Source organism: Cheilinus undulatus, linkage group 6 (genome assembly GCF_018320785.1).
Source record: "Cheilinus undulatus linkage group 6, ASM1832078v1, whole genome shotgun sequence".
Lineage (NCBI taxonomy): Eukaryota > Metazoa > Chordata > Actinopteri > Labriformes > Labridae > Cheilinus > Cheilinus undulatus.
Window position 1 is genome coordinate 15,282,091 of NC_054870.1, and position 13,142 is coordinate 15,295,232.

The 13,142-nt window shown below is 37.8% G+C and overlaps 1 protein-coding gene across 7 annotated transcripts in view; it reads right to left on the reverse strand.

Annotated features, from left to right (window-relative positions):
* The window catches only part of LOC121510946 (regulating synaptic membrane exocytosis protein 1-like), a 167,954-nt gene that overhangs the window by 63,284 nt on the left and 91,528 nt on the right, over positions 1 to 13,142 (reverse strand). For all 7 annotated transcript variants that reach the window (XM_041789349.1, XM_041789348.1, XM_041789354.1 and 4 more), the window contains one exon: positions 873 to 913. In XM_041789349.1, the coding sequence (XP_041645283.1) occupies positions 873 to 913 (41 nt within the window). The remainder of the gene's footprint in view (positions 1 to 872; positions 914 to 13,142) is intronic.

Below are 13,142 nucleotides of genomic sequence, written 5' to 3' on the forward strand. Positions count from 1 at the left end.
TGATACATGAAACTGTATATCTGGCATGTCAGGTATACAGACTTTAATCTTAAAATGTAAACTTTTTTCTCAAAGTGCACATTATTTTTTCCTCCACCCCTGGCCCTGATCCTCTTCAGTAAGAATTTAGTTGTCACAGTTGCTTAGGTTGAACTAAGGAGTTCTCTACTAAAATACAGGCTTCTGTTAAAGATGTTAATAACAACCTACTTTCTGTTTTTCTTTGCTGGTATCCAATGTAAATATCTCAAAAAGAACTGTTTTCTGTTTAAAAAGTACATAGAGGATAAAATCAAATGGTTATGACTCCAGTCTGATCTTGAAGAGTTCATTTGAGCAGATGTGCTGTAACACTAACAGAAAACAGCATTGCTAGCCGTTGATTCAGTGTGAATGACTTCATTAGAAACCAACCTGAATGTGTGTTGTTGCATCCTACGAGCAGTAAATAAAATAAATTGAACATAATATACATAAACAAGCCAATATTGGTTTACAAAGGAAGGAAAAGTAGGTATGCAGGTATGGGACATAGGTCCAAACCCAGCATAAAGTCAACATGTTGTGATTTAAGCTAAACTACAGGTTAAGTGCGAGGTAAGAGGAGGAAAATTTTTACATAACAGCAAATAGACGGAGAAAGACACCATCACAACAAATGTTTAAGAAATTAACTGAAATAAAAACTCTGAACAGTGGATGAAGGTTCAAAGAAAAAGATATTACAGAGCACCTTACAGTACCAACGTCAGCCACAACAAATACTTAACACGCATTTCAAAATGAAAAGTAAAAACATGGCATGATCTGCAACAAACAGACAGCAATTTAGCTAAACAACAAATATATGAGTTAAAAAAGCAGAAACTTACATGCCAAACAGTGGGATCATGTGGGTAGCACTCCCAGTCACCTGTAAGAGAAAAGAGACTGGCACAGTCACTGTGGATGAACAGGAGACGCTGACTTCCTTCATGTTCCAGTCTTACATTCACACACTCTCACACAAACTGTGGACTGTATACACAGCACATTCCAGCCCCAAGTCCTCTCATACACAGCTCAGCCAAATATGGGGGCTCTTCAGAGGGTATTTGTTTACAGCGGAGAGGGTTAAGTTTATTGAATATTCAGTCAGGGGTTATAATTAGAAATGTAACACTGCAGCAGAAGAACTGAAACAGCAATCAGTCCACAATAACATGATAACAAAGGACAGATAGGACTTCTTATCCTTCAGATATTCACAGATTTAAACTTAGTTGTAAAGCCAAATAAAAACTGTTAAATCATGAATGACCACATGTTGTTAACCAATATATGAAACAAAATAAAAATGGCATTATAATCATCATCAATCATCTATAATTTATTTTAAACCTACTAGATAAATACTGACAACATTTAGCCAAAAGCACAACTATAGACCTAAATCATGCTTTAACCACATATACATAAATGTATCAACGTGAAAAAGCTTTAACAACTAATCAATTCAATTCATTTTTTAGATAATAAAATGCAATACTCAAGTACTGTTTTGTAAGTCTGGAAAAAAACAGACTGTAGGAGATATTGGACAAAGCCACTTGGTAACTGAAGAGAGGCTTTGGAAGCCAATCCATGGCTGCAGCCACCATATCAAAAATAATGCTTCACAATTAATGTAATTGCAATTGCAATGGCAGGCTTTGCAATTACGTAATCACATAAGAGGCTGCAATTATTTTTGTACTTAGTTGTTCTTGAAAGGTTTACAAAAATACAGCAGAAAGGCTGTTGACTTTATAATAATGCCACTACTTACATTAGTAGTGGTACTTTTATTTTCAAAATAGGAAAAACTTAATTTTCTTTTGTAAAATATCAAATCATTTTGAAAGCAGTACTGTAAAAAACTTTATGCTTGGCGCTGGTTTTGGTCAGTGTGTAGAACAGGCCTCCAAAATCAGAGGCTTCGGTCCTTAACGTACTGGTCAAAGGGCCAATTCCCAGTCTTGGCACTGTTTGGTGCATGCCTCCCCCCCCTCTCTCTCTACCCCCACTTTGTTAAAAAAAAAAAAAAAAAATTATAATAATCTGTGAACTGGACCCTGAAGCTGTCAGGAAGCCAGTGGAGGGAAGCTAAAAAACTTGTGTGATGTGTTCTCGTCTTTTTTCCCAGTCAGAATACACGGCTGTATTTTGGACCAGCTGCAGAAAACAAAGCCTGATCAATACTAATGTACAGTGAATTATAATAGTCCAAGCCAGAGGTTATAAACATGTGAATAACCTTTTCAAACTTATTTGAAAGGAGATAGGGCTCTGCCTTCCCTCAGAGTCATGGCTGGAAACAAAACTCGTCTTTACCAGTGACGATATCTGTCGGAGCTATCAAAGATAATTTTTAACATTTTTTATAGAGGGGCGACTGAAGGCTGCTAGAGGGCTAAGAACGCTGTCATAACCTACTAGGAGCTCAGACTGGCCTAAGACAATAATTTCCATTTCCTTTCATATAGCTCCATCGAGGATTTAATATCTTCAAGGCAGTGTAACAAAGAATTCATGGGGTCTGTTTATATGGGCAGGTAGATCTGCAGATCATCTGCAAACAATGAAAGCAAATGTATTTTTCAAGAACTCACTGCAAAGGAAGCAGATAAAACAAAATAATAAAGATGTTCCTGTGTTTCAAATACATGGGCCAGACGTGGCCATCGAGCAGGCCGGGTGGATCTGGCACCGTGTAGGCCTAGAATTGAGTCTAGAGGGACTCTGTAGCCTAGTGGGGTCATTGCAGGGGAGTACAGGTAAAAATGTACTGAGAAAGTCCTCTCTGATGGATATGATTGGAACCATTTTAGGCCAGGACTTCTAACACAACACATATATTTAAACAAGTGATAAAAGAGTCTGGCGGTCAACTGCAGAAGCTATGTAAAATATAGTAATATACTAAAATAAAATTATTGATTTTACTAAAAATAAAACCATAACACTCACAGTAACTTGAGAAGTGTAACTGGCTGGTGGATCAGAAAAAAAAAAACTCAGCCCCATACAGCATATGCCCATAAAGATATTAACTACTTCAACCAAAACTGACTTTTGAACCAAGAAATAGACATGTTTATTTCTACTTTAAAATTCAGCCTTTAATATGTGGTGTAGGTGGAACTTGTGGTGCTTCTGCTGTCAGCCTCAAGTGGACACTCAAGGAAATGCAGCCTTTTGCACTTTCATAATGGCCTCATTTTTCAATAATAAAGGTTGTCAATAGTTGATATATTTTGGGCAAGTTTCTTCATTCAAATTTGTTTGGAAATTAAAATCAAATGTTGACAATAATTTGAAATTTATGGAATGTTTTTTAAAAAAGCACATTTCATTGTAAAATTTGAAAAGGTTTAAAGGAAATATCTTTGACATAAATGCAGTCAATATCTAGGAATAGATAAAGACAAAATAAAACGCATTAGCAAAACCTCAGACATAACAGATGGTCAATACATGAATTATGTGCTTCAATAAATAAACCTCCAAGGTTTTTCTCACATTATCAAGGAAGGTTGTCAAAATTTTCATTAATTAGCCTAATTTTGAATGAAATGTGCTATAAAACAGTACAGCCTCTGTTGTTTTAATGATCCATAATAAGACCGGCTTTTTCAATAGACTGATGTGTTGGAGGAGGATAAATCCTTCAAAAATTTAAACTCCTGCACAGTGTCTAGGTTGTGTGAGTGAGTGTGTGTTAAGTTTTCCTTACCATTTTGTTGATAAAAAACAAGAAATCATCTAATGGGGCCTAGAACTTTTCTTTCGATGTCCTATTGAAACTGTCATTTGGTGTTTACTTCAAGTTTATCAAAGTTTAAAATTTGGTATTATGACAAGTGAGTTGATATGGGCTGTTAATTCATATTTAGTCTGAGTATTCGAGTATGAGTTTTAGTCAGATTTTAGTCATTTTTACTCTCTGGATTGTATCAATCCATAAAAACTCATTCAGTCCAGTTTAGTCGATGAAAAGTCCTTACACTTGAGTCAGTGTTTTCAGTAAAGGTATTTTCTCTCTTTAATCTCATTAGTCAAATTTTAAATGATTAATTTTTTACTCCATAATAAATTTAACCTACACTGTAGAAAATACTGACATACTCTGAATGAAGGATGTTTTTCGTTAAAGGGGAACTTGCTTTAGCTTTCTCTTGAAATTTGAATGGTAATTCATTCCACCATCCAAGGATAACAGAGGAGAAGAGTCAAGCCAGTGAGTGAGGGCCCTGATGTGATGGCACCTTTCGCTGGCCAACTGTAGCAGGCAAGAGCAAATGAAGACCTGAATGAGGGCTTGCAGGTTAAAAGAAGCAGTTTAGTTACAGCTTTTTAAGCAATGTGTAGAGTTTTGAATTTTATGTGAGCTGCAACCGGAGGCCTGTGAAGAGTGATGAAGAGTGGAGTGACTTGTGTTGTCTTGGGTTGGTTTAAGACCAGACGTGCTGCTGTGTTCTGGATCTTGCCAGTGCAGCGCAGAGTTTGTTTTAGTCTAAAGATCGTCATAGGTGTTGTGTTCTGGTTTAATTTGATACACACATTTCGGTCTTCCTCCACATAAACTGCCACATTTTAATCTTGCGAAAGATTTCAATTTTACAAATATTTTCAGAGCTTCAACTTCATCTCCTGTTTTAGTCCCAAATCACAACCTCCTCTGCACACATGGGCCGGGGGGCCGTGTTGAAATGTGTGCAGGACCTCAACGACACTGTTATGACACAGAGTAAAACAGAGCCAAGTGTTCCTAGGAGCCAGGAGGCTATGAGGTTAATGAGTTGTGACAACTTATAGTGACATTATGTAATCTTAAAGCAAACGCTGTGACGAGAGACGACCAAGTCTCAGTTTCATAACCCGAGCGGGAACAGTGGGTGGGCCGCATGGGTGAGTGTGTGTTCCTGCGCTTTCTGCTCTTTACAAGCTCTGAATGAAGGAGAGTCACTGTGGAGTCACTTGTTGTGCATACAGGGTTGTGGGAGGTTTGGAGGCTTATGACCATTACATTTTCAATTCAAGCAATTCACACTATAAGTGTCAATTATAGTGAAGATGCACTGATTGAAAATATCAGGGCTGATCTTGATATTGATGTGTAACACAATAATTTTTGAATAATTTTTCTCTCATGTCTGACCACAAAAACAGATCAATGTTTGTCCACCAGGTCTGTTCTCCTTTCAAATAGAAAGAAAACTTTCTCTCTAACTCAGCAGTTATGTGTCCTTGATGCCAACATTAAACTAACACAACACAATTGATAAAAAAAATTGCTCATGATGTTTGTTCATGCCAAACTGTTAGCCAGTGTGCTGATGGGTAAATGTTCCAGATATCAATGATGAATCACTATGTTTTATTTCTTTTTTGTTAGTTTGTTACTAGAGGAAAAAAAAGTAAGTAAGTAAGTTCAAATGTTGCTTAACTTTTGCTAAACTGTGTCACTTCTTGTCATATATGACAGCGCCGGTTTGGAAGGCATTGTAACAATCACATTCAGAGAAAAACTGTCACACAGCCTCTAAACTTTCCTGCTGCAGTGGGTCCTTGGGTTCTTTTTCACTGTAGCTTGTGCATGCAGTGTTTTGCTGCAGTGAAGAAGAATCGATTTCCAGTTTAAAGAGCTAACATTTAGCATGGCTAAACGAAGCAAAATACAAAGTTACACCAAACAGTATCTGATCAGTGCATAAACTTGTGCACTCGCTGATACCAATACCTGCATTTTAAGCGGTATCGGACAGGTTTCCGATACTGGTCAAATCAGAATCAAAAAAGTAACTGCCCAAATTTTGACATCTGAGCACAAAGTATTAAAATTCTACATTTTGTAAAAAAAACAGTGGACATAGCAACCGCCATCTATAGGTTAAAACTGTCTTCTGCAAATGATTTTTTTTTTTTTCAACATTCTCTGACCTGGTGGTGCTCTCTGTTACCACAACAGAGCTCAGTGGTTACTAAGGATGTTCCTAAGCGCCTATTTCCCTTTTCGGCTAAACGCTCATTTACATTTCATTTAGCTGACTAGTCTAAAGAGAAGAAAACCCCTAGAAAACAGTCAAATTCCTCACAGGGTCATTGTGTCAGCAGATGTGATGTTAGCCTGATATACTCTCTACAGCGTGGCTAACATTAAAAGCTAGTGCCGCTCACCTTCGTTCCTCTTTGCAGATTAATATTGTGCTTTGATGTTTGGCCTCTTTTCACTTTGGGTGAGTATAAATACGTGAGTTCAACCCTCGACAGCCTACATACCACTTTATTTCTATTTACAACTTTAGAAAAATGTTGTCTCGGGTCTTCCAACTACACGCTAACAGCTTAGCCACCGCTGAGCTTTTCACGTTTACATCCGCTGAAGTCCCAGAGAGGAAGGCAGCCATTGACTGAAGCTACTGCAGCCTCTAGTGGCTTACAGTTTAAAAGAGCATTATAGACCGGTATTTCAAGCCCGTGTTCATAAAAAAATGATTGGTGATTAGTTTAACCGACGAGTAAATCCCACGCCGGCTAATTTGATAAACCATTTTTATTGTTTTACCGATTAACCGAGCGCATCCCTAGCGGTTACCGCCCACTTTTTCCAAGACTGTTAAGTGCATTAGCAGCAGCAGACAACTGAAATTCACGATTCAATCAATCAAGTATACTTTTGTGTAATTCTAGAATTGTGGGTAATATAATGCCATTACCTGACATTGCAAATTAACCCTGTCTTCCCTAATACAAGGTTGATAATATACAAGCCTGTTTCTTCCATATTGGGGGTTCTCAAACTTTTCAGGGCAAGGGAGCCCTTACAGGGCAGAAAATGTTCCTAGGACCCCCACATAACCCTCACGCTGATTAAACATACGTTTACTGCCATTTATGCCTGACGACTGATAGATTTACGTGATATCTCATAATCATATCTGAGTTTTTATTGGCCCTAAGGTGAATTATGTGGGAGTGATTGGTTTAGTATGGTGGGTTTTTGGCGCTGTGGTCCCTATATATATTTATTTGATTTATTTGAATAACATGGCATTACTTTAATAATTTATTTTGAATTATTTCACAGACACCCAAGCTGTGGCTCGCAGACATCCAAGGGTCCCCAGACCCCAGTTTGAGGACCATTGTTCTATATAACCATATATCTTCAATTCCCAGTGTGAACCATCTTTTCTTGAAAAATAAAAACATCAATGTATCAATGTATGTGTGTTTGGCAGCACTGAGTTAAAGCAACACAGAACACTGTCAGCTGTACTGACTGCAGTGGATGTCATATTGCAATTGCGATTAAGATAGAATACATAAATGGTATCATGAGTTTACTTCCTTGTTATCAAGGAAAATGAAGCTTGTATTTCTCAGCTCAAAACATACACGTATTAAGTAGCATAAAAATACAAAACCTTTCATTTTTACTGTACTGCTTTCAAAATAACTTATTTCCTAAACGCAAAACTTTTCCCTTATTTTGGAACTAAAGGTACTTCTACAATGTGCAATAGTGGCACTATTGTAAACTTAAAAGTCTTTCAGTATGCATTTTTGTAAACCTTTTAAGGACAACTTAATGCAAAAATAATTGCAGCATTTAATACAATTATGTAATTACACAGCCTGACATCGCCACTGCAACTGTGATCAGATCCTTTGTGCAGCTCTACTGCCAATGCTAGTCAACTGGGTCAAAATTGTCCGATACTAATTTTTAACTAAATTGAACAGTCTTAAATTTTATCTACTTTATATGGCCCTAATAATGGAATATTAAAGATTTTCTTCACATGAATCCCACTTATCCTAATTAAGCATATTTTATAAAAGTGAATAGTTGCACTAAAATCATTCATCATTATACATGTTGTGGTTAGGAATGCACCAAACCGATGCTAGTGTGTAATATTGGTCTGATCCAGACTCAAAAACAGGTTGGTGACAATAGGCTTGGGTTGAGGCTTTTTCCTATCTTTACATTTCAGTTCAATACAATTCTGAGTTAAAAGCAATGTGTGCTTGTGCTACTGCCACTATCCTCTGTTTTCTGGTAGACCTGTGTCTATCATGAAGGAAGCTAACAAGAAAGGCTAAGCAGTATGGATGTTTTTCACTCTTGTTATGCCAACAACTGTCATGACAAATAGTAACTAGTTGCAGTTACTACTCATGACTACAAGAACTTAATGCACAGCCAATGTTCAGAGGGGAGGTTGTTTGACCACAAGTTCAACCAAACAAAGAAGGCAGATGAAATAGAAGAAAAGCATTATGTTTTATCAGCTCCAATACAAAGACAGCGAAAGTTCCCAGCAATGGGCTAAAAGAGAATTAACACCTGGAGTGTGTATTTTGTCAGCAGGTACAGTAAATACTTTCTATAGGCTCTCTGTCTGGCATCTGCAACAAACTGTAATCCATATTCTAGAGAAAACAGCTACACTATAATGCATTTATCATCACCATCAAGGTCAATCTAGAAGTGTTAGTCCAACTGTGACTTTAGTCGGATGTACATGTTTACAATTATTTTAAAAGTCCAAACTATCATAACAATTCAACATTTTCCATTGACATGAAAACAAACTGAGGGCTTCCCTTCAAACTCAACAGCAGATCAGTAGGCAGAGTCAGTCATCTCTCAACCTGAAGGTCATTGGTTCAATCCCCAGTTCCTGCAGTCCCATGTTGATGCCTCCTTGGGCAAGGCACTTAGCCCCAAGTTTCTCCCACTGTGTCAGTGGTGTGTTATTGTGTATGAATGCATATGATTGAGGGAGGATTAGAATACTCGTGGCCTAAATACTGTTGTTGTATATATCTCAAAGATATCATGTTTCATTCGTCTCACAGTGATGAGGTTATTCCTGGGTTGATTTTATTAGGGATGTGATGTTTCACTGAGTAACCTGTCTGCTTTTCTTACTGTCCACTTAATGATGACAAAACAGTTTTTCCAGCCTATTTCTTTAAATAGATTTTTTTAAACATATATGTTCAACTAATGCCTTTTGAAAGTTACCTAATACTAGCTGACAGTATTTATTACATACACTTAAAGTGCCTGTAGTTATCGTTGAGCAGACATTGATAAAGCACTCTGATGAGAAGAGGGAAGCATGCAGCACCAGCCTGGACCCAGACCAGACATCTTGACATCCATCAAGTGGAGGTTTAGGGTGAGAGCGTTCTGTCAGGGCAGGTTTTAAACACACCGCTGTGGCAGCGAGGCGCTGCTTCCTTTTTTAGCTCGAGACTGAGTCCAGGTCAGCTCTGAGATGTGGGTGCTGGCAGCAGAGAAGCGTCCAGGCATGTAAATCATTGTGAGATCAGAGCAGGAAACATTACACACGCACTTGAATGTTCAGTCAGTCACAGTACAGTAAATCCTGCCATGATCCACGCAAGTATCCTTCTGCAAACACAATATTACATCTCTCATTGTTAGGTCTCCTACATGAGTCTTAAAATTCAACTCTTCATCAGGCTCAAAATTGTAGATTTCTTTTGTAGGTTTTATTTAGAACACGTCTGACAGCAGGGAGAGAGAGAGGAATACGCTTTGTAACTGCCTGGCCTTATATGTGGCTCACATTTGCAGTATATACCATGTAGCAGATGTAAATATACACTGAACAAAAATATGAACGCAACACTTTTGTTTTTACTCCCATTTTTCATGAGCTGAACTCAAAGATTTAAGACTTTTTCTATGTACACAAAAGGCCTATTTCTCTCAAATATTGTTCACAAATCTGTCTAAATCTGTGTCAGTGGGCACTTCCCCTTTGCCAAGATAATCCATCCACCTCACAGGTGTGGCATATCAAGATGCTGATTAGACAGCATGATTATTGCACACTTTAGGCTGGCCACAATAAAAGGCCACCCTGAAGTGTGCAATTTTACTGTATTTGGGGGGTCCAGGGGGTCAGAAAACCAGTCAGTATCTGGTGTGACCACCATTTGCCTCACTTAGTGAGATAAATGGCAAAAATCAGTTTTGAAATATCAGCACATACTGAACCAAAAAAGCTCCAATATCTTGCATCCCTAGTCACCATGGTTTAGGGATGTTCCAATACCATTTTTTCCTTTCCGATATGATTGCGATACCAAGGTGTTGGGTATCGTCCAACACCGAGTACTGATCCAATACCAGTCTGAACTTTCTGAACTGACTGTTCAGACTAGCAAATTATTTTAGACCTGTATTTGACTCAAAACAGCTCAACAAATAGAATCACAATGTACAGCGTCTCTGTAACCCTAAAGTTGTTGTCCTGCTGATTATGAAGTTTTGCTGCTACATATTAAAATAACAATAATACAGGGGGCTGCATCACAGAATCTCTCTGTCACTCTCTTTTTTTTAATACAAACTTTAGTGCACTTTTCCAAATACAATATAAAACTTACAACTCGCATTTTAACAATTGTTGTATACGAATATGTACTTAATGTATACAGTTGTATAAATCATCAAGTGCATTTAAATCTATCTCTCTTTTCTGGTAGTTTGTGCAACATCACATGATTACGGAACAGCCTACTACTGGCTGACAGACACTCTCACAGAGAAACAATATGGCGGTTAGCATTCGAGCTAGCGATAATAATTGATTGTAATTCAATTAAAATGGATAACAAGATGTTCAATATCGGGTTTACTGGTGTGGATTTAATCATTAAAGTCCCCAAAGGACACAGGAGTTCCAGGCTCGCTGAAAATGCTGCTGCAAGGATTCATAGGCTTCAATAGCGTCAATGGGAAAACACAACGGCTAACTTCAAGAAGAAAAGCAGGTAAGATGCAACGGTTTATGGTTCAAAACTTATTTAACTTTTTAAAAACTGTGTCACTACTTGTCATGTATGACAGGGCGGGTCTGGAAGGTGTTTTAACAATCACTTTCTGAAAAAAACTGTCACGCAGACAACATCCTTTGCAGCTGCAGCGGGTCCCTTGCTTGTTTTTTGCTGCCGCTGTGCGTTCATACAGTGGCAGCAAAGAAGAATTGATTTCTGGTTTACAACGCTAACAGTTAGCATGGCTAAATGAAGCAAAGCATAAAGTTAAACCAAACAGTATCTGATCAGTGCTAAAACTCTTGTACTCGCCGATACCGATACCTGCATTTTAAGCAGTATCGAATGTATTTCCGATACTGGTAGAGGTAACAGTTGTGCCAGCTTTGTTACACAGTAAACTCTGACGTTAGGCTCAAGAGACCAGGTTTGTCCTTTTTTCTCATGTTGTGATGGTTATTTCTTACTCTATTTTTGACAACATTAGACCAACTCTAACCTGCTCTCTCACACACTGGTTAAAATTAAACAGCACTAGCTCCACATCCAATGACAAAACACCATTCTTGTATGACTATGATGTATGCATTTTTATTTATTTAGAACTTTATTTTGCAGAAAAAAAAATTTGGTAGTCGTTATTTTTCTACTGTCTCCTTTGAAATTTCTTCCATATTTAAGCCAATCAGAACACACTTTTCGCAACTATGTCCTGTAAGAATTCAATGCTTCTATCAACCCTTGAGTTAAGTTAAGGACTGATACTTCTTTAATGCTTCCAGTTTTTATTTCTCTGTTCCCAGCCAGGAAAATTTATGAGCAGCTTTTTTTAATTTTTCCAGCACAGTTGCACACGTAGCAGTTTCTTGGAACCATTAGTAATGACATCACATATCCCAGCTTGGACTTGATGAGGTTCGAATGTAAACAGTTGTGTGTTCTCATGCTTTGGGGCATAGTTGAACATGTCAGGCCACACACTGCCAACATGGGGATCAAACGGGGTCAAACTGCCCCCATCACAGACATAGGATCACCTACACATGTGGGCTTAGCATGGGATTGCCCCCCCCGCAGGGCCATAATGAAAACAATGCAACATGACACAGAAAAAAATATGCACATAATCACATGACTTCACATACTCATTATCAAACTGGTTGTTAATTTCTAATACATCAGTTACAAACAGAAAACATTTGGATTTTGAGGAAGCTAATTGAGTTGTTTCTAATACTTCAGGGCTGTGTTACTTACTAGGATTATAGGGAGGACATAGAAGGGTTCAGCAAGTCTGGACCCTATAGGAGGAATCTCACCTGTTCTGTGCACTGGGCAAAGAGAGGAGATCTGGCAATAAATAGTTATCTGCACTTCTTATGTTCAACTCCCATAACAGAGTTCAAGTGGGACTGTTCAAACACCTCATATATTGCAATTTGAGCTATGCAATATCACCAAGATATTATAGTTATACTTCTTTTGCTTTTGAAGGAAACAGTATCACAGTATATCAAGTATAAGAAAATTAAAGGGATCACGGATTTAAATGCACATTAAAGTGCTATGCAAGGTTATAATAGTTTTGGATTTTTCCTGTGTTTAATTTCAGTTTAGTTTTAATTAGTTTTGGTGTTGGTTGGTATTTTTTCTGACACATGTCAGGGCTGATTGAACATCATACATTTTTACAAAACATTCAAACAGATGATGTTAAAGATGATGTTTGAATTCAACTCAAGACATTAAACTACCACTGTGTGAAGTCTTGACCAAATAAATCATGCAATTTTACACTCCTTAGACTTGGGTGTAGTAGCCAGTCAGCATGGTTAGGTCAAAAACTAAAACGAAGCATATTTGGTCTCTATTTTTATTTTGTTTTAGTTAGTTTGGTAAGCGTGCTATACAGTTTTTAGGCAAATATGGAATGTTTGTAGCTGAGAAAAAGTTTATAGCATTTGTTTTTAATGTTCTTCATGAGTGGAATGACAGTATTTTAAACCTGGGCTCTGGAGCGCAGATGGCCAAGCGGTTAGGTTGCCACCCATGTACGGAAGCTAGCCTTCCAAGTGGGCAGCACAGATTTGAATTCGACCTGTGGCTATATGCCATTTCACCCTCTCTCTCTTCCTGATTTCCTACACCATCCACAGTCCGGTCCTCTTCCAATAAAAGCAAGAAGACCAAGAAATACATAATTAAACCGGGGCTTTCAGCACCTTTAGTGGTTAAAAAAAAGTTTGCAAAAAGTTTTCCAAAAATTTGAGGCAAGACATGGTGTTTTTCATCCATCA